This window comes from Sorex fumeus, unplaced genomic scaffold, assembly GCF_029834395.1.
Source record: "Sorex fumeus unplaced genomic scaffold, SorFum_2.1 ptg000061l, whole genome shotgun sequence".
Lineage (NCBI taxonomy): Eukaryota > Metazoa > Chordata > Mammalia > Eulipotyphla > Soricidae > Sorex > Sorex fumeus.
In genome coordinates, this window is record NW_026606118.1 from 53006637 (window position 1) to 53030524 (window position 23888).

The 23888-nt window shown below is 41.1% G+C and overlaps 1 protein-coding gene across 1 annotated transcript in view; it reads right to left on the reverse strand.

Moving 5' to 3' along the window:
- Positions 1-23888, reverse strand: part of CD2AP (CD2 associated protein) — a 142987-nt gene that overhangs the window by 96385 nt on the left and 22714 nt on the right. Inside the window, exon 2 of the mRNA XM_056126263.1 lies at positions 4075-4235. Within this exon, the coding sequence (XP_055982238.1) occupies positions 4075-4235 (161 nt within the window). The remainder of the gene's footprint in view (positions 1-4074; positions 4236-23888) is intronic.

Sequence of the window (23888 nt, forward strand, 5' to 3'; positions counted from 1 at the left end):
CTTGATTTGTATGTGGACAACTCCACTACCACCAACAGCACTGCATATGACCCCTCAAGACCCCTGAGCACAGAGCCAAAAGCAGCTCTTAGCAGTCACCAGGTTTGGCTCCCAAATAAAAATCAGAGCAGACCTTTCTAATGAGACCCTATAAACTAAAAGGGACTGGTCTGACATAAAAACACACTGAATGAAATAGGTTTCCAAATTAGAATTCTTCTTCCAGCTAGGTTATCATTCAAATTCAATGGTGCAGCACCAAGCTTCACTGACAAGTAACAGATAAAAAAGTTCTTGGTCACTAAACCGGCAATGCAAATGCACTGAACAGTCTCATGAAAAGCTAAAGAAATAAAGACTAAGGGCCAGAGTAACAGTACAAGGGGTAGGGCACCTGTTCAGATTCGATCCCCTAAAACACATATGGGACCTCAAGCCTTGCCAGGAGTGATCCCTGAGCACAGAGCCAGAAGTCAATCCAGAGAACTGCCAGGTGTGGCCCAAAAGTACAAAAAGAAAAAGAAACAAACACTAAACGCAGACTCAGAACTCATACAAAAGATCGTACTTATAAATTTCTTAATCTCAGTAATTTTATTTTTCTTTTAATTTTCACAGAGATTCACAAAGTTTTTCAAATAGAGTTGTTTAAAGCATACAATGTTCCATCAATGCCACCACCAGTGTCCCCCCTCTCCTAACTCATGTTCCCCCCCCCCTTCCCTCCCACCCCACCCACAACATGCCCCGCCTTGGCAGGAATATAACAAACTTATTTCATATTTCTTGCTCCAACAAAATGTAAAGGAATGGCAAATCGAATTATCAAAAAATAATTTGTGATGAATGACTGCTAAATGATTTTAGCCAATATAAATAAGACATTAGTTTATTATTGAACATGCATAAAATCCTGCAGCAAGCTAGGAGTTAAACATACCTCTCTTAATCTGGTCGAGGGCAAGCAAATGTATGGTCAGTGAGTATCACACATTGGGAAGTTTATCCTTTCCTTCAGAGCAGCTCTTTTAAGGCTTCTTGCAAAACTGCTTTCAAAGCTATGAACTTCCTAAGCTGCTACACTGCCCATGAAGCTCCAGTTCCTTCAAAGCTGAATGATAATCAAGTTGGATAGAGTATTCTTGGTGAGGTGTTTATTTCACTGAGTTTTTGTACTATATTCCTTCATTACAGAACAGTTTCATTTCATAAGTCTGCTGTACATCTTAAGGGCTTTCCTCTGTAAGGAAGTTCCATTTCTTATCTTGCTCTGTATGGTCCCTATCTCTGGATTTTAGCATTTTGAGTACAAGGTGTCTTACAGTTTTCCTAGTTGAGTCTATTTTTACTAGGACCATTTAGACCTCTTGGATCTTGGTGCCTATAATCCCCATTGGATTTTTTTTCTTTTTGGATCACACCTAGCACTGCACAGGGGTTATTCCTGGCTCTGCACTCAGGAATTACTCTTGGGGATGCTCAGGAGACCATATGGGATGCTGGGAATCGAACCCGAGTCCCCCGTTTGCAAGGCAAATGCCCTACCCGCTGTGCTATGGCTCCAGACACCTCACTGGAAATTCTTAGTGATGACTGAACTATTATCTCTTCATCATATTTGCCTTCTTCTTCTGGGACTCCAATGACTCTTTTATATTCTTTTTCTTGCACTCATTTTGTAGTTCATGGTATGCTTCTCATTTCTTTTCAGACTGTTTTCCACCTTCTGCTATTTCCTAGCTGTTTCCTCCTGATTTTTTGCTCAGCTTGTAAACTTTAATTGATCGTTTTACATCACTTACCATGTTATTCATTTTTGCTGCCCGTAGTTTTTTCACTTCAATCCTTATATTTTCTTGTGCTGTGCTTACTACCCGTGTTATCATTTCTCTGAACTTGTTGAACTTCCTCATCATAGTGTCAATAAAGACATTGTCTGAGGACTTAATGATGATGTCTTTGATTATACTGTTTTCACTCACTGAGCTTGTTAGTTTTCCAAATGTTTCCCCCTCATTGGTTTTCCAGTGTTTTTGCCATGCAGGAGGTGAGTCTTTGTAGTCAGACCCCTTGAAAGATGCTGAGGGATTAAGCTGAGGTTGTTCGCTTTCTTCTTTGGCCATCTTCACCAAATAAAAGGAAGAATAACTGTGAGCAGAGTGCAATTTGTGTGAGCAGGCCCATTTATATGGAGCAGATCAGGGGTCGAGGCTACTGGGAGCTAACTGGAAGGAAGAGATTCCACCTTCCATTCAGATCAGGCCCAGTGATAGTCAACCAGAGGCAAGCTTCACCTGCACTGGTGAAGCAGCGCGCAAAAGGTCTCTCAATCATTTCAGTTCATGTCAATGCCCTAACTCACAACAGGAGTGGATGGGTGGATCAGAAAACAGAATCCATAAACTGGAGCTATAGCGCACCAAGTAGGATGCTTGCCTTACAGCAGAAGGCCCTGGTTTGATCCCCAGCACCACATATAGGCCCCCCCTAGCCCCACCAGGAGTGGTCCCTGAGTGCAGAGCCAGGAATAAGCCTTGAACACGGCCACATGTGGCCTAACAACCATAAAAGTAAAATTGAAGACCTCCAAGCCTACTCGGATTGGAGTCGAGCATCTTCCACCCAGATCCTCCAAATTCCAGTAAGCGGGGGTCACACCCACCACCTGGCCCCCTGGCGCCGTGTAATCCCATCAGCGGCCAAGACTCAGAGACTACAAAATCCAGATCCCGGACGAGAACAGTGCAGTCTTCTGCCCCCGCGCCTGGGTGTTCCTTCCCGGGGCCCCTTGGAGGGGAGCGGGTTGAGCTTTCCTCCCCGCCCCGACCAGGGCTCTGGCAGCCGAAGACCTCCAGGACCAGCCGCCACCATGCTGAGACCACTCTCCGCACACATGAAGGTACTGGCAGAGGGACAAAGCCACGCGGGTTCCGGAGCCGAGACCTCCAAGCCTACTCGGATTGGAGTCGAGCATCTTCCACCCAGATCCTCCAAATTCCAGTAGGCGGGGGTCACACCCACCACCTGGCCCCCTGGCGCCGTGTAATCCCATCAGCGGCCAAGACTCAGAGACTACAAAATCCAGATCCCGGAACCGCGCGGCGGCCGCGTGACATCTTATCAGAACTTTTTTTTATGACATCTTATTGTCTCATTCCTACTTTGGACAAACTTGCAGGCTATCAAATGTAGCCTGCCCACAGGGCAGAGTCTGGCAAACTCCCCGTGGCGTACCAAATATGCCAAATACCAGTAACAATGATGGGTCTCATTCTCCTAAAGAGCCTTGAATATAATCTCAGAGCTAGGATGAAAGAGACGTTACTGGGGCCTGCTCGAGGCAATCGACGAAGAATTACCACAAGTTTGAGCAGTCATAAAGGTTGAGGTGTCACCAAAAAAAAAAAAAAAAAAAAGTCAAGAGACTGCTAGCTGGACTACAACAAACTCTTCATGAATGGATATCATCCTTATCTTTCAGGTGTAATGCCACCAGAGAAATTTTTATGTTAGCATTAGAGTGTAAGTGCTAGTCTCATTGTAGCCTACTTTCACTAATATAGAAAGTCTTCTAATTTTCTTAATTTGTCTACTATTTTACGGAACTTCTAGGGATGGAGGTAGTCGACGTATTCACTGCCATCATTATCACCAGCATATCACTGGCTTCTGAAACATTCCAAGAGAAAAGGGTGAGAAATGTATCTATGCGTACAAACCCAACCAAAAACACCTATTTATTTCTGCATCTATCTGTACATCTTTTCAACAAAACATGAGTTCATACTCATGTCATCTACTCCTAACCCAGATCCCTTTGGTTAATTTTTAATCTCACATTAAGATTCCTTCTCTTGCCCAGCACTCTCAAACTGCATCCTGCATCAGCAGACAGCTCATTAACGTAACCGCTGTACTGAAATAGAAAAGTAAAATATATTTCCAAATATAGTGTTCCACACAATTACGCAGCAAAAAAAAAAAAAATTATCTCAAATATTCAAAGTTTTAAATATACAAAAATGTGTTACTAAATCCTTTGAAGCAACAAAAATTTAACTCGAAAATACTTACCTTAACAAAATTATCAGGAAACATTCCCCTTCTCCCATTTAGTTCTCCTTCTAGCCATCCATCCTCCTGTAGTTTCTTCACATTCCTGATGACTTCTCCAACTCGAATAGTTAATTCATCATCATGCACAGCATCATAGTCATATTCCACAATATAGTCAACTAAAAAAAAAAAAGAAAAATTTAAAACTTCATTCATACAAAGCTATCAACCACATCAATACACTAAAGTCGGCTTACTGTGTTTCTGACCTTCAGAGTTCAATCACGGATCCCACCACAGTTGTTCCCAAGTTTCCTCTCCCACCCCCTTCCCCATTCCCCCACCACCACCACTACAACCACCACAAATCCAGTCTGCCACGTTAAGAGGCACATTTTACGTTTGGTTATTAAACTTTGGGTCTCCACTTATGGGGCGAGAGAGCAAGGAACTGCCCTTGCATGCACCAACCCAATTCAAATTCCTGGCCCCACATACCGTCATCACTCCTGAGCAGAGCCAGGAACAACCAGGGGCACTGTCAGATGTGCCCTAACACCCTCTCCTGCTCAGAAAACATCTGTTTAATAACAGTAACACTACAAAAACAACAACGTTTATCTCCATGATTTCAAGAATTTGGCTGCATCAGCAAATTTCTTGATTACCTTAGAAAGCACAGTAGAAGTTTTAAGTAAGAGCTTCAAGAGCCAGAGAGACAGGACAGCAGGCAAGATGCTTGCCTTGCACACAGCAGACCCAGATTTGGTCCTTGCTTGGCACGCCATAGGACCACGCCCCACCTCCCCACTTCCCTGGGCTCCGCCTGGAGTGACCTTTGAGCACAGAGTCAAGAATAAGCCTGAGCACCACCAGGTTATGCCCCCCCAAATAAACAAAAGCTTCAATACAGTGTTGATGTGTGTAGTTCACGACATCTTTTCAGGGTAAGAAAGGCCTACATTCCAAGTTTATCATGTTTTTGATGATATCCCTCCCCATTATCTTTAACTCTGATTTCATTATCTTCAACGCTGAATGTCTGATATCCATTTCTCTGGGTGTGGACATAATCTGTGTCTGGTTTCTAAGAGAATAGTAAAATAAGATAGAATGTAACAATCACATGATATTGCAAGCGCATGGCAACTGTCTCATTTGCTAGCTTTGAAGATGAAAGCTGGCTTTTGAAAAGGTCATACTGAGGCAGTTGAAGGTGTCAAAACAACAGCAAAAAACTGAGGCCCTCCATTCAACTGCCCACAGGGTCCTGAATGAGACCAATTTCATATGAGCTTGGAAGCTCCTTCCTTAGTGAGAACCCAGCCAACAGCACAGAGCCATATCTGACAGACCCAAAAAGGGGAGTTTATTAAGTCATTTTACATTGCCCAGGAATGGCTCAGATTAGTACCAGGAATTTTGCTCCATGACTTGAAGGCCAGCCACACGTGCTAGGTGAAAAGGAAGCTCAGATAGAGAAGAGAGCACCAAATAAAGGGTGTTGTGAAGACCCTCCCAGGGTAGGAGAGACATGCTAAAAGTAGTCTTTAGACCAAAAATGATTGCCACTCAATGCCTCTCTGGCAAAACACAGTACCCAAAAGAAGAGAGCGAGAACAAGGGGGAATGCCCTGCCACAGTGGGAGGGTGGGACGGGGGGCGGGGGGGGGGGGAGGGATGCTAGGACCCGTGGTGGGGGAGGATGGGCACTGGTGGAGGGATGGGTACTTGATCATTGTATAACTGAAACCCAAGCACAAAAATTTATAAGTCTATAAATGTACTTCATGGTGTTTCACTAATAAAAAAATGATTAAATAAAAAATAATAATTAAAAAATTAAAATAAATAAATAAATAAATGTATGGTGATATCACCAAACAACAGAAGAAACATGCACCCCGTAATGAAGATTAAAATAAGGTTCTCCTTTAAGTACAGAATTTTAGACTATAGGATTTTATGTACACATACCATTATTAATTTTGTAGGGCTCATCAGATTAACAGTAACATTTAATACTCAAGTTGAGAATAGGTATGTATACCCCTCTTTTCTTCCTCCCTCAAAAAATGGTAAACAACGTACAAATATAAACAAACACCCCTAAAAAAAGGAAATAGGGGTAATCCTTTTGTTTGACAGTCACTCCACACTAAAACCCTAGGGTCCTCTTACAAGTTAGGCTTCTTTCTCTGTCCCTAAATGTTAAATCTTCTCTAGTCTACATCAGTATTTCTCAAACAGTAATGTACCAAAGATAACTGCAAAACATGTCTTCTTGACTTGAAGAATACTATTTAAATGTAGACACAGATTGAGTGGGTCCCAGAGCTAACTTAATGGTGCTAGCAAAAGAGGAAAAGATAGCTGATTTCTAGAAGTTCTCACACATACATTTACAAAATTACTGGTTTTCAAATATTAAGCAGCCGCGTGAATACAGTTAAGGCATTTGCCTTGCATTTGGCCAAAATCAGTTCAATCCCAGGCATAACATATAGTCCCCTCAGCACTGCCAGAAGGACCCATGAGCAGAGGCAGCAGTAGCCCCTTAACACTGCCACTTGTAGACTTGTAGTCCAGCCCCCTCCCATCCCTGCCACATATACACACACAAAACATCCCCCAAAAAAGTATCAAGTACATATGTGAGTCAGGGAATACAGCTGGTGGTAAAATGCAAGGATTAAAAGTACGAGGACCTGGGTTAAATTCCCAACATTATATTGAAAAGAAAACTAAAGAGGGAGAGGGCTCAGAGGCTAAGGTACATGCATTTCTGGTCCCAAAATCCCATGCCTGTGCTTCACAGCCCCTAGCCCCAGCACTGCGGGGTATGGTACCAGAGGCTCCCAAACAGGCCCTGGGCCCCTTACACACCACCTGGAAATCAAAGAAAAAAACATAAATACATGTGCGGTGGCTAGATTCTGATCAAAGAGTACAATTAGAATAAAAAAGAATGAAAATTATCTAGTTCTTTGCTAGATTCATCAGACTGCTAAGTTTGCCAAGCTCAAAATTATACTACTATTTGAGGCTGAGTATATACAACTCAAATGCCTCTAAATTGGATAATCCCTGGCAGCACATAATCTACAGAGCACTGCCAAATGTACCTCTTACAACTATCACACACACACACACACACACACACACACACACACACACAAAGATATCTCATGAAGTTCATGCTTGGCATAACCAGGACCCCAGAAACTGGTATAGTTCCCGCCACCAGGTGTTACTCTGGTAGACCCCAGGATAGGTCCAAAACATAGTATTTTTTATTTAAAATGTTAACATTTGGTGAGATTTATATATGAGACTAAAACATAACTACCAAGAAGGGAGTCAGAAGAATTTTTTCCTTTCTCCATGAAAGAGTCCTACCAGTCTAAGATCTGGGGGGGGGGGGGGGGGAGAATCCAGAGAAATTATAGACACTATAACTAAAGTAACTAAAAATAACTAGAATTCCAGAAAGTCTAAACATTCAGAAAAGGGGAAAATAGAGCTGAAACGCAAACAGGTGAATTATACGAAACCACCAAAACTTAGTATCAACCACGATAGCTTTATAAATAAAAATGCTAACTAGGAAGGTATTTTCTTTCTAAAGCAAAAACCTAAAGAACACACACAGAGACACAGACACACACAGACACACACAGAGATACACACAGACACACACCAAGCAATCTGAACAGCTGGAACAGGTAATGTGAATGAATGCTGAGGGTTTTTTTTTTTGGGGGGGGGGGGGGACACCTAGCTTGCTCAGAGGTTACTCCTGGCTCTGCATTCAGGAATCACTCCTGGCAGTGCTTGGGTGGATCATATGGAATGCCAAGCACCAAACCCAGGTAGCCTGTGTGCAAGGCAAGTGCCCTATCCCCAAAGACTGAGTTCTTAAAAATATAAATGGTTACTGATTTCCAGAACATAATCTCTCTAAAAGATAGGCAGGTCTTAATCTGCTAAATCTAAAAATCCCTTTAAATAAAACCAACTTTGGCGCCATGTAAAGCTCTTTCACCAGACATGATCCAGAGACTCAGAAATAATTCTTGAAAGAGATCTACAAGTGGCAGAATTTCTCCTGGATCCTGCTTGAAACTGAGTCAACCTGAGGGAAAATTGGGGGGGGTGGGGGGGAGTGGCAGCCGAAAACCTCCACAAACCTCCACAAAACCCACCATGCTCTAAGCCGGACTCCACTTCTCCAATGAGCCTCATCCAAAATTTAATTTGCTGAAACATTCAGGTATGCGCTCTCCCCATCTCCCTGTACTTTCAGAAGTCCAGCAGTTACGAACATGCTCCAAAGTCACCAGTCACCAGTCACTTAAGATTTTAACTCCAGCTGTATCATCCCATTTGAAATTTTGGAAACCCTGGAATGCAAGGCCACAATTTCCACAAAGGGACATCACAAACTCTCTAACACTGATAAAACATGAGCAGCACACTAGATTGGATGGGATGTAATGTAGAAGGCAAGCAATACTGATGAACACAATGTAAACAAAAGAAGGCTTAGCCTGTAACAACATTTTAGTAATCTCTTACATGGGGCTTAAAGGCTCCACGGTGAGATATAACAATCTTCACTAACTTTCTTCCAAGGAATCATTTTTGGATCACCCTTTTAGCAAATCATTGATAACAAGCAATGTAAACTAAATTATTGAGAACTATGGGGAGCAGTTTCAATGGTAGGTGAGAAAATTGGAAATAATGGGAAGGTGCAAGGGCAGTGGGACTGGTGTTGGAATACTAATGTCTAATTAATGACTTACTATATTTATTTTTTAAAATAAATAAAAACCCTTAGGCTCTAGAGCTGAGGAGACAGTACTGGGATTTGGGGCGCTCGCCTGGCATACTGCCAAGAGCAATTCAAACCCACCATCTTGGGAAGCGATTCCAAGCAGAGCAACAGTAGCCCCTGGGCACTTCTAGGTGCATCCCTCCTCCAAATAAATCAGAAAGTCAAAGTAAAATTTTTTAAAAGCATGTGTTCGATCATTGTATTACTGAAACCCAAGCACAAAAATTTGTAAACCTACAACTGTACCTCATGGTGTTTCACTAATAAAAATCTTAAAAAAAAAAAAAAAAAGCACAGAGTTCTTAATGAACTTTTTCTATTCATAAAAATAATAAAAATAAGCAGGGACTGGAGCGGGTAGGGTGTTTGCCTTGCACATGGCCAACCCGGGTTCGATTCCCAGCATCCCATATGGTCCCCTGAGCACCACCAGAAGTAATTCCTGAGTGCATGAGCCAGGAGTGATCCCTGTGCATCGCCAGGTGTAATCAAAAAAGAAAAGGAAAAAAAAAAGGCAGACAAGCAGGTAACTGTCAATCACAAAAGACCAAGATAAACTAGAAATATTAAATCTGCTCCCTTCCTTATCCAATCTTCAAAAGCAATATAATCCTAAAACCACAGGTATCAGTACGGTGACAGTGAACAGGAATCAGCTTGAAGTCATTTGTCAAAAACAATCAAGATATTCAATCGTCATTTTGTCCGTTAATTCTTCCAATTCATAAACAAGGAATATTTTCCCATTTCCTGTTGTCCTCTTCTATTTCTTCCAATAGTGACTCAGAGTTTTCAAGGTATGGTTTTAACCTCCTCTGTTAAACCGCTACCTTGGTATTTGATGTTTGGGGACTTTATTTCAAATGGGGTCATCTTTTATTTCCTTCTAGTTTGTCATTTGCATACAGAAATGCAACAGATTTTTGTGTACTGATTTTATAGACTGCTACTTTTTTATATTGGTTCTGTTTCTAAGTGGTTTTAGTGGAGTCTACATGATTTTCTACATTTAAAACTGTATTATCCACAAAGACACTTAACTTTTCCAATTTAAATCTCCTTCCTTTTTCCTAATCTAACTGCTGTGGAAAGGACTTCCAAACTCTATCAATAGCAGCAGACATCTGTACCTTGCATTCTTGGAATGAATATTTAATCACCCTTGCATTCTTGGAATAAATACCTCTAGATCACTGGACCATGGCGTACAGTCCTTTTGATATACTTTTTGCTTTGATTTGATTGATAATTTGTATTTGATCGATAATTTGTGTTCATCAGGAATATTTGTAATATTCCTCTTCAGTAATATCTGGTATCCATTATTTTTTGGTGTAAGGGTAATACTGACTTCAAAGAAGCTATTAGAAGATTTTCTGTTTCTTTAGTATTTTGGAAGAACTTCAGTATAAGCAGGAAATCTCTGAAGATTTGGTAAAATTCATTCGGTCTAATTCCCATCAAAATACTGACTTTTTAAAGAACTTTAAACAAACCCTACTAAAATTTGTCTGTAAAATCATAATACCCCCCTAAATCGTCAAAGCAATTCTGAGGGAAAATATAAGAGGCATTTCCATTTCCTGGCTTTAAATTGTACTAGAAAGCTGTAATAACCGAAACTGTGATAGGGGTTAAAGAAAGACTCTCAAGTGAATGAACTAAAACCCAGAGCCCAAGAGACAAACCCTCAGATTATGGACAACTAATCTATGACAAAGGAGCTGGACGCATGATTTGGAGCAAGAAAAACCTGATCAACAAATGAGTGCTGGGAAAACTGATTAGTCACATGCAAAATAATGAAACTGAATGCACAGCTCACACCATACATAAAAGTTAATTTAAAGTGAATTAAGGAACTTCATGAAATACAAAATCTCCGATGGCTCTCAGACATTTCAATTATTTTACTCCACTGACAAAGATAACAAGTGGGACTGTATAAATTAAATACATGGCAAAAGAAACAGGCTGTAACAAAGTGATACCATACTGAATGGGGGAAAAATCTTTACACTAATACATGTTGATAAAGGAATAACACACACACACACACACACACACACACACACACACACACACACCCCTCACAAAGCTCAACAACAACCCAAAGAACACCCCATCAAAAATGGAGAGAGGAGATGGAAAAGTTGAAAGGACATACCAATAGCCAGTAGACATGCAAAATAATGCGCATCATTAATACTTATTACTCTTATTAGAAACACAAAATTCAAAACAGTGAGATATTTCATCACACAAGTGAGGATAGAATAAGTCAAGGAGACTGTGCTGTTGGCAGAGATACCATCTGGTTCAGTTTCTGTGGAAAACAGCATAAACACTTTATTTTAAAACTAAGAATAAAGCTTCCTTATGTAACCTGTAAACTCACTTTTCACTACCTATCCCAAAACACAACAAATTTTAATTTGAAAAGATGTATGCATACCTATGCAAACTGCAGCACTAAGTGTAACACCCACAATATAGAAACAACCCAAATGTCCAAGACAGACGAGTGGATAAAGAAACTGGGGTGTATATACACCAGACAATACTACAGAGCTGTAAGAAAATGAAACAGTGCAATATGCTGCAACTTGGATGGGTATCACCTAATGTCAAAATAAGGCAAAGGGAGAAGGGAGAAATACCAGACAACTTCTCTCACCTGTGGTATATGGAGAAACAAAACCCTATCAAATGGAAATATCAAAACGGAAAAGACAGTATCAAAAGGGAAAAGACAGTATCAAGTGCGGACAAATCCTTGATCTTTAATTGCCAAACTGAGAGTACCACACAGCAAGGGCTCCAGAGGGCAGGGGAAGAGCCAGAGCAGAAGTGACACAATGCCAGTGATGGACAGTCTTGACCATCTTAGTGTGATGAAGACGATAGAACTTGTTCATCAAAGCCATGAAAGTTAGGCAAGAAAGTACAAGGAGTTCAGGCATTTGCTTTGTATGCTGCAGGGGCAGTAACCCTGGTTCAAACCCTCACATTGACGTATAATCCCGAGTACCACCAGAAGTTACTCCTGAGTGTTGCACTGCTGGGTGTTGCCCAAACACCCCCCCCCCCCCCCGAAAAAAACATGAACAGGGGCTAGAGAGAGCACAGTGGGCAGGGAATTTGCCTTGCATACAGCCCGACCCAGGTTTAATGTCCAAACACCCCAAGGAATAATGCCTGAATTCTGGGTGTGGAGGAAAAAAGAACATTAACATAGATTGCAACCTAAATAACAGGTTTTTTTTAAAGTATGTGTGTCAGAGGGGGGTTGTTTGCAGTCCGGGCTTTATTACATTTCTGGGAGGTGACAGCTAAGAAAAGTCTTTTGTTGACATGGGAACTACAGAGTTCCTCAGATACCTTTATTTAACAATGTAATTATGTGGGAGTTTTTTGCCAGGAAGTATCTGCTCTACCTCAAAACACACCAATACTGAACAGTCACAGGGCAAACAGTCAATCAAATGTATTCTCAATACAATTTCTCAGTGAAAACGGGTTAGAAGTGGTGAAAAGGTTGGGGCAGCTCTAACTAATCAAACACGAGAATGGTGTAAGAATCCCTTAAGTCTGCGGTTGATGTCCAAAGGGAGAGGGTGTCTGAATGATGTCTGAAGGGAGAGGGTGACACACCTCACTTTTCTATTACAATACTTAACATCTGAGATGGTTTACATTTATACAAGCCCCCATTCTAAGAATCAGTATACACCAAAGTCTGGAAACTCAATTCAAACTCATTGGCAATTGGCATGGCTGAGGCAATAGAGACAGGGATAAAGGATCTTGGTTTACATGCAGCTGACTCTGGTTTGAATTACGAAGGGGCTACCAAGCACCACCAGGGGTCACTGCTGAGCACAGAGCCAGAGAGTGTGCCCCACCGTTCAAAACAATGGTGTTTTAATTAAAGATTTACATTAGGGATATGCTTCAAGTGAAGGAAAAATGTTGACAAAATACTTGAGGAGGAATAAAAGAACATCCTGAAAAATACTCCAGTAATACAAAGGAATACAAACCTCTATTACTAATAGTTCTTCCTCTTCTTTTAAAACTAAGTAATTTAAGACTCAACTAAATGTGGATTTTTCATTTCTCAATTGTGAATACCACTGGAAAAATTTAATCAGTTTAGCTATTACTACAAATCTGATTATTTCTACCGTTTGAAGAAAACAACTCATTTAAATTAGTTTTGCTACTGATTTCTATAGTGTAAAGAAAACTCACTTAACATAGTTTAGCTACTGATTTAAAAAAAATCAGATTGTTTTTAATATACTGTGGAGAAAACAACTCAAACTGACCAGGTGTCAATTTCTGGCAATTATGTGATCAGCAAGAAATTATCAAGATTTTAAAATATAGCATCAAAGAACATAGGAGTGATGGTAAACTAAATCATTTAAACCAATCCTCCCAAGAAAAAGAACTGAAACAGCTGGATGGAATATTAAAATTCACAATCTACTCTCTAAGGTTATTTCCCAAAATGGGCAAATGCCGCTCTCCTCACCCCCACTCAGGAGGGGCAGTAAACAGCCTGAGATGCAACTGAGGGTCGGTAACTTTCTCACTGCTTAATAAATGGTAGATTTTCTACCTCCCCCCACCTCCCTGTACTTCCAGAAGCCTTGGCAGTCACATCCACACCCCACAGCGGCCACCCAATTGAAAAGCTACTCCAGCCTTACTGTCCCAATAAAAATACTAAATACCCTGAACACCATGATTTCTTAGCACCTGTATTGCAAACCATAATGAACAGAAGGAAAAGGAAAGAGACAGCAAGAAGGAAAGTACTTCCCACAGAGGGGTGGGGGTCGGGGTGTTGGGGTAGGATGGCAGGGAAACAGAGGACATTGGTGGTGGGAGATGTACGCTGGTGGAGGAAGGGTGCTAGGTCACTGTATGATCTGAAACCCAATTATGAACAGTTGTGCAATGGTCTATCTAATGGATATTCAATGTAAATGTTTTTTAATTTAAAAAAAGTAATGTGGAGTTCATGCACAATTCAATCAGCTTAATCAATGGCTAAATAAACAACAGTATTCCTACATTTTAAAAAAAATGGTAGACTTTCGGGGTGGGGGGGCTGGAGGAATAGCACAGCAGGTAGGGCCTTTGCCTTGCACATGGCCTACCCAGGTTCGATTCCCAGCATCCCGTATGGTCCCCCGAGCACCGCCAGGAGTCATGCCTGAGTGCATGAACCAGGAGAAACTCCTGAGCAGCGCTGGGTGTGACCCAAAAAGAAGAAGAAAAAAAAAGTAAGGAAAAAATAAAAATTTTAAAAAATGGTAGATTTTCAAGGAGTGACAGTAGGGCAAATGTCTCACAATGTAGCCGACCTAATTCAAATAGGTTCCCCAAGCACTGCCAGGGATCAGTCACTACATAGAGCCAGGAAAACCTCATGAGCACTGCCAGCTGTGGCTCCAAAACATTTTCTAAGGTAAATAATCTAACAAATCTCATTTAAAACACAGTAACAATGTATTCTATAAACATCACACAGGTAATTAACAACAAGGTCACAAAGGACAAAGAATGTTGAACATTTGATGACAGTGGTTTTCAACTGCCAGGCCAAAGACCAGAGCAGGTCCACAGGTGTAAAAGATCAAAGGTAGTGTTGTTTCAGTATTTTTCCAACTGTGCTCCTTCAGACCTTTTCCCTCTCTGTGATACCTCCCACCCTGTCCCAGCAGATGGTCCCCTAGTTCTTGTGTCATTCCCCCACCCATTAGACTGAACTGTTGGGTAATCCCATGTCCTTCATATCAGAGCTTCTTATACTTTTCCCCCTTTGACCTCTTTTTTCATCCTTTCCTGTGGCCTGTTGGAATATCCTACGAGCCCACGAGAGGCTAAATGGTTCCCAACTGAGATATGCTGTTTTACAGTTAACTGTGCTACATATTTGCAGTGTTAAAGATGACCTCATATTAGGTATAAATATATACTACTGAGGCCTGAGCAATAGTTTAGCAGAGAGGGCATTTGCCTGGCATAAACCCAACCCAGGTTTGATCCCTGGCATCCCATATGGTCCCCTGAGCCCCGCCAGGAATGAGCCCTGAGCACCACTGGGTGTGGAACAAAAACAAAAAAGAAAATACATCAGAAACACAAACTTCTTGGGGCTGGAGTGATAGCACAGCAGGTAGGGCATTTGCCTTGCACACGGCAACCAGGGTTCAATTCCCAGTATCCCATATGGTCCACTGAGCACCACCAGGAGTAATTCCTGAGTGCAGAGACAGGAGTAATCCCTGTGCATTGCCAGTGTGACACAAAAAGGAAAAAAGAAGAAAAGGGGGGAAAAAAACCCACAAATTTCTCATTTATTAGAACTAATGAACCAAATCAATTTAGTTAAATAAACTTACCTTAAATGCTTGAAAATATTTTTGCCAATATATAAATGTCATCCTAATAAGAAAACATGAATCACTTAACTACATTCCACTAACTGATCTCCAGTATCATACAAGGTCTGAAGGAGCACAGTTGGAAAAATATTGAAAATAGCCAATAGCTGGATGAAAGAAACCACTTTTTTTTTTTAAGCACCGCAAAAGACTGAATACCTCAAAGAAATGTATCAGGGCTAGCAGTGAAAAATAAATTAGGATCCTAAAAAAAATTACAGAACACACAGAGTCAATTCAACAAAACTAAAATAAGATGCTGCAGGCTCAGAGGCTGAGGCTATGGGAGAATTTATTGAATTGGACTGGTGTTGTGTATGCTAAAAATTTCAAACCTTAAAATCCCAATGAAATGAGTAAGTTTCAATACCATTTTTCTCTAGATATTTTATTTGGTTGTAAGTTAAGGTTTGGTGCCATCTCTTGTCAGGCGCTAACCGTGTCTCTATGCTCACAAATGACCTCTGGATGAGTTCAGCAACCATTTGTAGGTTCCAGGATCACAGTCACTGCAGCTGCCTACAAGGCAATGCCTTACCTCTGGACTATCTCTCTAGCCCCAGATTTTTAATTCTTCAAAGAAGGAACTGCTTAAGAGAGTTTATTTTAAGGGGAAAAGAAGATCAGGGCATAAGAGGTAGTACAAGAACTTAGGCACTTGGGCCGAACACACCACTGCATGGTCCGCCAAGGCCTGGCCAGAGTGATCCCTAGGCAGGGAGCCAAGAGCAAGCCCTAAGCACCGCTGGGTGTGGCCCAAAAACAAAAACAGAAAAAGAAAACAAATTCATAACCCAGAAATAAAATCAGAAAGTGGGCTAAAAATGGTTTCAAAAACAGCCCCAAAATAGATTTGTATTATAGGCTGGTTCATTCAAAACTACCCTTGAACAAAAAACAAGCCTACAAAACTTCATTAATTTAAAAATTAAAATGGAGACAGTAGAAATTTCTAAACTTAAAACGAGACAAACAAAAAAAACCCAGACTGAAAAAAACAAAAGTGAATCTTAATTTCTGTCAAATTTCTGATTTTTGTTTTATGTTTTGTTTGGGGGGGGGGGAGACCACACAAAGGAGTGCTCAAGCTATAGGGTCAGTGCAAGGTACGGGGAATGTCACTCCCTCTGATGCCAGGGGACAAGGCAGTGCCAGGGCTCTGACTGCAGCATTCTGAAAGCAGAGCACACACATTCCAGCATATTAGCTTCTCTTTCTCACCATGCAATCTACTTCTTACTGTATCTACTAAATGCTAAGGGTTAGGGATTTTTAATACCATTAAAAAACTATGTATGTAAAACCTATACATGAAAGTCATTTAACGCTTAGGATTTTTTTCATCCAGATGCAACTTAAACTGTTACACAGAAAAACACTGGTGACACTATTGTGAACTGTTAAGCTTAAGTTATAAGGGCATTCCATGAAAACCATTTGGCTCTGGTCAACACAATATAAATATGATACCTTGAATACTGAGTAAATACTAAGTTAAATACTGACACTCAAATAACCTTATTTTATATTATAAACACTAAAATTATAACATCAAGTACTCCTTACTTGATAAAATACCAAAACAAAAAAACAAATGCAAAAATTATCAAAACCTCACAACAAGGTCAGAAGAAACAATTGAACAGGCAGTAAGATGGTAGAAATAACAGTTTTTCTTTGAATTTACCTTTTATTTCCAAGATTAAATATTCACTTCATCACTTGACATCCCGTTTACTCATCAATTTGCTCAAGCGAGCGCCAGTAACGTCTCCATTCATCCCTGTCACGTGCTACTGTAGTCCAATGGCATCTGCTCACTCTAGAAAAACAAACAGGCTCAAACGGATCGTTCACAGTCTTGACAAAAAAGTCTGACTATCTCATAGGTGGGCGGCTACGGGATCTTTTCACATCCAGTGGAATCCAGTTGGTAATGGCTCTAGTCCAGTGGTCGTCTCCAAATCTCATTACGTGTCCAGCCCATCTGATTTTCAACATCTTGGCAAACGAGACAGCGTCCCTGATTCTTGACCGTCGACGGAGGTCAGAACTCTGGATTCTTTCTCTCATTTGAGTGAAGCGTGATATTCCAAGCACAGCTCTTTCGATTCCTCTTTGGGAGACCCAAACAGCATTCTCATCCTGTTTGTGTAGGGTCCAGGTCTCTGAGGCATATGTCAATGCAGAAAGAACAGTGGAATCGAAGAGATGTGCTCGGAGCCGGAGGTTCTTCGTCCTCTTACCTATTTCTTTGACGCTCTTGAAGCCTTCTTCCTCCTTCACAACTCAGGTGCCAGGTCATTCGTCATGTTAACTTCTCGACCAACGTACACATAACTGTTGCATTCGGAGATGTTCGTCCCATTGAGAGCAAATGGAACATCAGGAACAAGACCGTTTCTCATAAACATTGTCTTTGTGAGATTTAGCTGGAGTCCGACCTTTCTACACTCATGGTCGAAGTCAGTCAGCATTTGTGTCGCTTGGCTGATGTTTTGTGTTATTAGAACGATGTTATCAGCGAAGCAGAGGTGGTGTAGTTGACAACCGTCTATCTTCACTCCCATTCCTTCCCATTCCAGTCGTTGCATGATGTTCTCGAGGGTGGCACTGAAGAGTTTCGGAGAAATGGTATCACCCTGCCAACCCCCTCTCTTGACATCAATGATCACCTCCCTGTAGAATGGTGAGATACTGGTAGTGGATCCGCAATACAGCTCACAGAGGATCCTGATGTATTGAGTTTGAATGCCCTGTTTGGCTAGGGCCTCGATGACTGCTTTTGTCTCAACAGAATCAAAGGCCTTCTTGAAATCGATGAACGCTAGACAGAGCAGCATCTTGAACTCCCGACAAACCTCAATGACCCCTTGGTCACCGTGTGGTTATGGTCTATCGTGCTGAATCCTTTTTGGGACCTGGCTTGCTCGCATGGTCGTCCTTTATCTAGTGTTCTGCCAATCCTATTCAGAATGACTCGAGTGAACAGCTTGTAGACAATAGACAATAGGCAGTTCGGACAATCATTGCCAATGTCATGGATGTCTCTCTTCTTATACAGTAGTATAGTCCTGCTGGTTTTCCACTGGAACAAAACCTTGCATTCAGACAGGTAGCGTGTGAAGAGCCGAGCCCCAGTATATTGATGGGTACTGACAGCAGGTTCTTCAGGTATTCGGGTCTGACCTTGTCTGGATCAGGTGCTGTTCGCTTCTTTACCGATGAAATGGCGTGTTGGATTTTGGAAGGGAGAATGCTGGGAACAACATATCCATCCTGCGGAATTTGGTATGTAGGCAGGTGGACATGGCTATTGAGAGATCCAAGTAGAAGTCATGGATAATCTTCTCCATTGCCCTTCTGGAAGATGTGATAGATCCATCAGGACGTCGGAGGGCAGTCATCTTGGTCTTGTAGTTGGCAAAGGCGTTGCGGATGCTTTTCCCGGCTTCTGCCGCATCTGCCAGCACTGTTGCTCTTCTTTCTTTGAGGTTCCCTTGACTGCTTCTCTGCACTGCTTTGCGAGCTCGGATGTTCGCTTGTGGTTGCCTGAGGCTTGCGCCAAGCCACGTTGGCGAATGAGCTCGAGAGTTTTCGAAGACAGGCGCCTTGTTGTGGCTATCTCTATCTCGGCGTTCTTCGCAGAGTCATAGAGGTGCTGAACCAGTAAATTGTATTCTTCATCAATGTTGTCAATGATGGCATCGTGCATGTTGCCGCAACAGAGCCAAAGAGCTCCCAGTTGGTGGTCGTTCTGGGAGTTCTCTTCTTAAACTTTGCAGCTCTTTCTCCCCGTTCTGTGAAGTAGAATTCTGCACAAATTCTGTGGTCCAATCCCGTTTGGAATTTTGGGACAACAGCGACATCAGTCAAGGAAGACCGTCAACTGAATATGATGTGGTCAATTTCGTTGTGGAACCACCCACCGGGAGACTCCCATGTCCAACATTTAGATTCGGCCTTCTGAAATTGTGAGTTACCATGGATGGTCTGGGTTGACATGATGAACTCAGACAGTCTCTCACCCTGTTCGTTTCATTCTAGGTCATGGGTCCTGGTGTGGAGTTCTTCGGCTGATCTTCTCGGTCCTATCTTGGCATTAAAATCACCGACAATGATCTTGTAGAAGGTGTGGTCTTCTTTATAGAACTTCTCCAGCTTCATGTAGAACTTCTCAATTCCTCAGTCATCATAATTGGATGTTGGTGCGTAGACAACAAAGATAGAAACTGCCGGCAGTGAGCCACATCTATTCAAGTGTAATCATCTGATTCAGGTTGTTAGGCATTCGAATGAATCAATTATTTATGGCCAAGTTCATGTTGACAAGGAAGGAGAGGCTGATAAAATCTAAGGGCCGAACTAGATTAAATATTAATTTACCACAAACCCAAAATATTTACCAAAAAAATTGTTCTCAGTAGTTAGTCTTTCACAAAATATGGAGAAACACAAATTTGATAAGCTTTGCTTTAATATCCTTCACCAATAACCATTTCATTACTTAGGTTCCCCCTAAAGTTACTACCAACATCTGCCAGTCAATTAATAAAAACAAACTAATCTTTATATAAACTTGGGGGGTGGGGGAAACACATCTAGCTGTACTCAAGGATCACTTAGGTCCTCAAAGGACCACATGTGGTGCCAGAGATCATCAGCTAGAGGTGACCTCGTGTAAGGCAAGCACATGAACCTCGCTACTATTTTTCTGATCCTCAACTATCATTCCTAAGTAAATCAGATGGGTAAGTGACAGAAATCCACTGGAGTAAACTTATCAAAATTTAAAACAAAAATATTTTTAGCCTCACAGATAATTAGCCCCAAAGAAATGATCATCATTATTCAAAGTCTAAAATAAAAAGAATAAACTCTATTAAAAACAAAGCTGATGAATTTAATGAACTATTCCTCAAGTAGATTGGGGTGGGGAATGCGCCACACCCAGTGGTGTTTTGGGGTTTACTCCTACACTCGGGGATCTCTCCTACAGGTGCTAGGGGACCTTATGGAGTGTCAGAAACTAGTTTTAAGTCAGATACACACACACACACACACACACACACACACACACACACTTTCATCAGGAAGTTCTACAGGAGCCAAGGAGATGGCTCAAAAGGCTGAACACAGGGACAGGAGCAATAGTACAGTAGGTAGGCCACTTATGCACACAGCTGACCTAGGTTTGATCTCTGAACCCTTCATGGGTAATTCCTGAGTGCAGAGCAAGGAGCTACCCCTGAGCATCTGCGGGTGTGGCCACAACAACAACAACAAAAACCTTTCAAGGCTAAAACACATACTTTGTATGGAAGATCCCTTCCATCCCTGGCACCAGATGGTGCCAAGCACTGCACTGTGAGTGGCCCACAAAAATCAGCCACAAAAGAAAAGTTTTACAGAACTCAATCAAAATAATCTGGTTAACTACCCTTGCATAGGCATGAGACCGAGGTGTGATATCTGGCACCACCACCATCCACTCCCCCCCAAAAAATGATAAGCCACTAGATATAGGGAGAACCATAGTTTAAATGTATTTAAAATCTCTTAAGAGAAAATATTTACCCAATACATAAATAACATGCAATAACAATCTACAATTTTAGGTGACAAATATTTAAACTTATTTTTAATGCGGTCAGACTGCTTTGATGTTTTTTAGCCCTGAGGTACCAGAGACTAAGTACTGAGCCTCACATTTTAGCATGCGTTCTACTGATGAACTATATCTCTAGCCCAACTTCCTTTAAACCACAGCAGGATAGTCACTTCAATCCGTATTGACTGCTATTCGTTCAACATTTTCTTCCTTTCCCAAATTACTTTAAGATATGCCTTGAAATTAAACCAATGCATGTTGATACATCCTGACACTGGGTAATTATTTTAACAGTCCTTCAGAACTTTTTCCAAATCATAGACCTTGGAAAAAATTCAAGATACAGACCAAGAACAACAGACCAACAACTCCATCACAAAGATTCATGTACAAGAAGAGTATGTTTTGGGGGCAGGGAAATGGCTTAAATTGCCGGAATGCATGTTTGGCAAGGGAGAATCCTGGGTTTCCCGAGTACTGCCTGGAGTCACCCCAAAACCAAAAACGCTAACATGTTTAAGACTAAAAAGCTTCTGAAGTGTTTTCCCCAAATCACTGTTGAGAAATTACATGACCACTAATTACTTTTGTTTTCCTTTTGAGGGCTTGCCCCACAGCACTCACTCACTTTATAAATATCATTCAAATCTTATCTCTGAAATTTAACAACCATCATAAACTTATTCCTAAGACTAAATGACTAAGTAACAATCCCAGTGCTATTCAAATGATTAAAATTCTCTAACGTATTAATAGGCCAGCACCAGAAAGCACTGTCATATTTTTTTAGAAAACAACAAAATAGGAGCAGGAGTGATATAATACAGCAGGTAGGGTGCTTACAAACGACCAACCCGGGGTTGGATCTCTGCCACCCCATGTGGTCTGATCCCTAATGAAGAGCCACTCGTAGTAACCCCTAAGCATCGCCGAGTTGGACTCAGCAACAGAACAGAAAAGAATAAAAAATTCTTTAGGCCTATTACATGCAACACTTTAAAATCAGCATTTTTGTTTTCAATGAAAAAAGTCAAACAACTACAATAAATCACTAAATATCTCTTATAGGATTAAAGCCTGGCAAGCTACCCGTGACATATTCGATATTCCAAAAACAGTAACAAGTCTCACAATGAAGAAGATCACTGACCCCGCTCGAGCAAATCGATGAACAATGGGAGGATAGTGACAGTGACAGGATTAAAGCCCAAAACTCAATCATGAAAGCTTTGTAACTGTCCCAACAGTGATTCAATAAATAAAATTTTTAAAAAACTAAAAACAGCATAATTCCCATGTAATTAACATAACTAAGACTTTAAATATATTTTTACTTGTACTTTTATTAGATTCAAAAATGTGTGATTTACATTCTAACACTACATTGTCCAGCAGTAACCACCAGTTACAGTTGTCTACTGAGCACTTGGAAAGTGGATGATCCAAACAGATGCTATGTAAAAGCCAGATTTCACCAAACACCAAACTTCAAAACTAGGAAAAGTGTAAACTATCTCAATAGCTTTTTAAACTGAAACTCTTTAAACAGATAGTGAATCTTCTAAAACCCAAAACTGCCAAACAATCAAAATAAATTTCACTATTTCTTTAACATGTCACTAGAAAAATTTTAGCACTGTAGCACTGTCCTCCTGTTGTTCATCAATTTGCTCAAGCGGGCCCAGCAGCGTCTCCATTTTGAGACTTGCTGTTACTGTGTTTGGCACATTTAATACGTCACAGGGAGCTTGTCATCAGGCTTTGCCGTGCGGGCAAGATACTCTCGGTAGTTTGCTGGGCTCTCCAAGAAGGGCAGAGGAATCAAACCCAGCTCGGTCGGCCAGCCGAGCGCAAGGCAAACGCCCTACCGCTGTGCTATTGCTCCAGCCCAGAAAAATTTTAATTTTTCATATATAATTTATGAACTTAGTATCCCTCAAAGAATAAATGTAGACACGGACCCACATTTAAGATGGTATACTTTCATAGTACACCCAACTCTATGGGAGAGGGGGTGGTCAGGCCCTTGTGGGCTGCAGTGTTCTAGGGTTACTTCTTGTTCTGTCTGTACGCAGAACTGACACCTGGTGGTGCAAAGGGGACCCCAAGTGTTGCACAGCAGCCATATGCAAAGCCTATGTCCTACCCACTGGACTCTCTCTCCAACCCCTATTCAGGGTATTTTAAACCAACTTTTTAAACAAATTAAGCCTTTATAACTTAATTTGCTTAACATGATAAACTGGAGACTCATATACAAATGTCTCGTGCAAAATTTCTTCTTCTTTTCTAGACACATGGGTTATCGATGGAACATACGTAAGAGTGGGCAACTGGTAGACCCACCTATGTTTAATACACCAGACTGAGATTAATAATACCGTGCTGGGCTGGGGAGATAGCTCAAAGGGTTTGCTTTGCATACAGGGGAATACAGTTTCGTCCTCAGAGAAGAGTCAGGAGTAACTCCTAAGCACCACCAGGGTACGACCCAAAAAACAAAATGTATTCCTTACTAAAGGTAGTAAAAATCTCAATGACTCCTGCAAAGAAGACCAAGGAGTATTTCTCTTTCATCAACTTGAAACAGCTCAATTTGGCAATTCTCTGAGCCTGATTTAACAGCACTTGTTTCAATATATTAAAATTCTCCCCAATTAATCCAAATCAAGAATTACTAGTTAAGCAAGAAAAGGGTATCGAGGGCATCCTGGCAGGAAAGGAAGAAGTCAAGCTTTCACTATCTGAAGATGACATGATACTATATTTAGGAAATTCTTAAGACTACAAAAAATCTCCTAGAAACAATAAATTTGTATAGTAAAATGACCAGTTACAAAATCCATGTGTGTCGTTTTCCTATATACAAATTATGAAAGGGAAGAAATATATTTTTTTAAAAATTCCATTCACAATTATG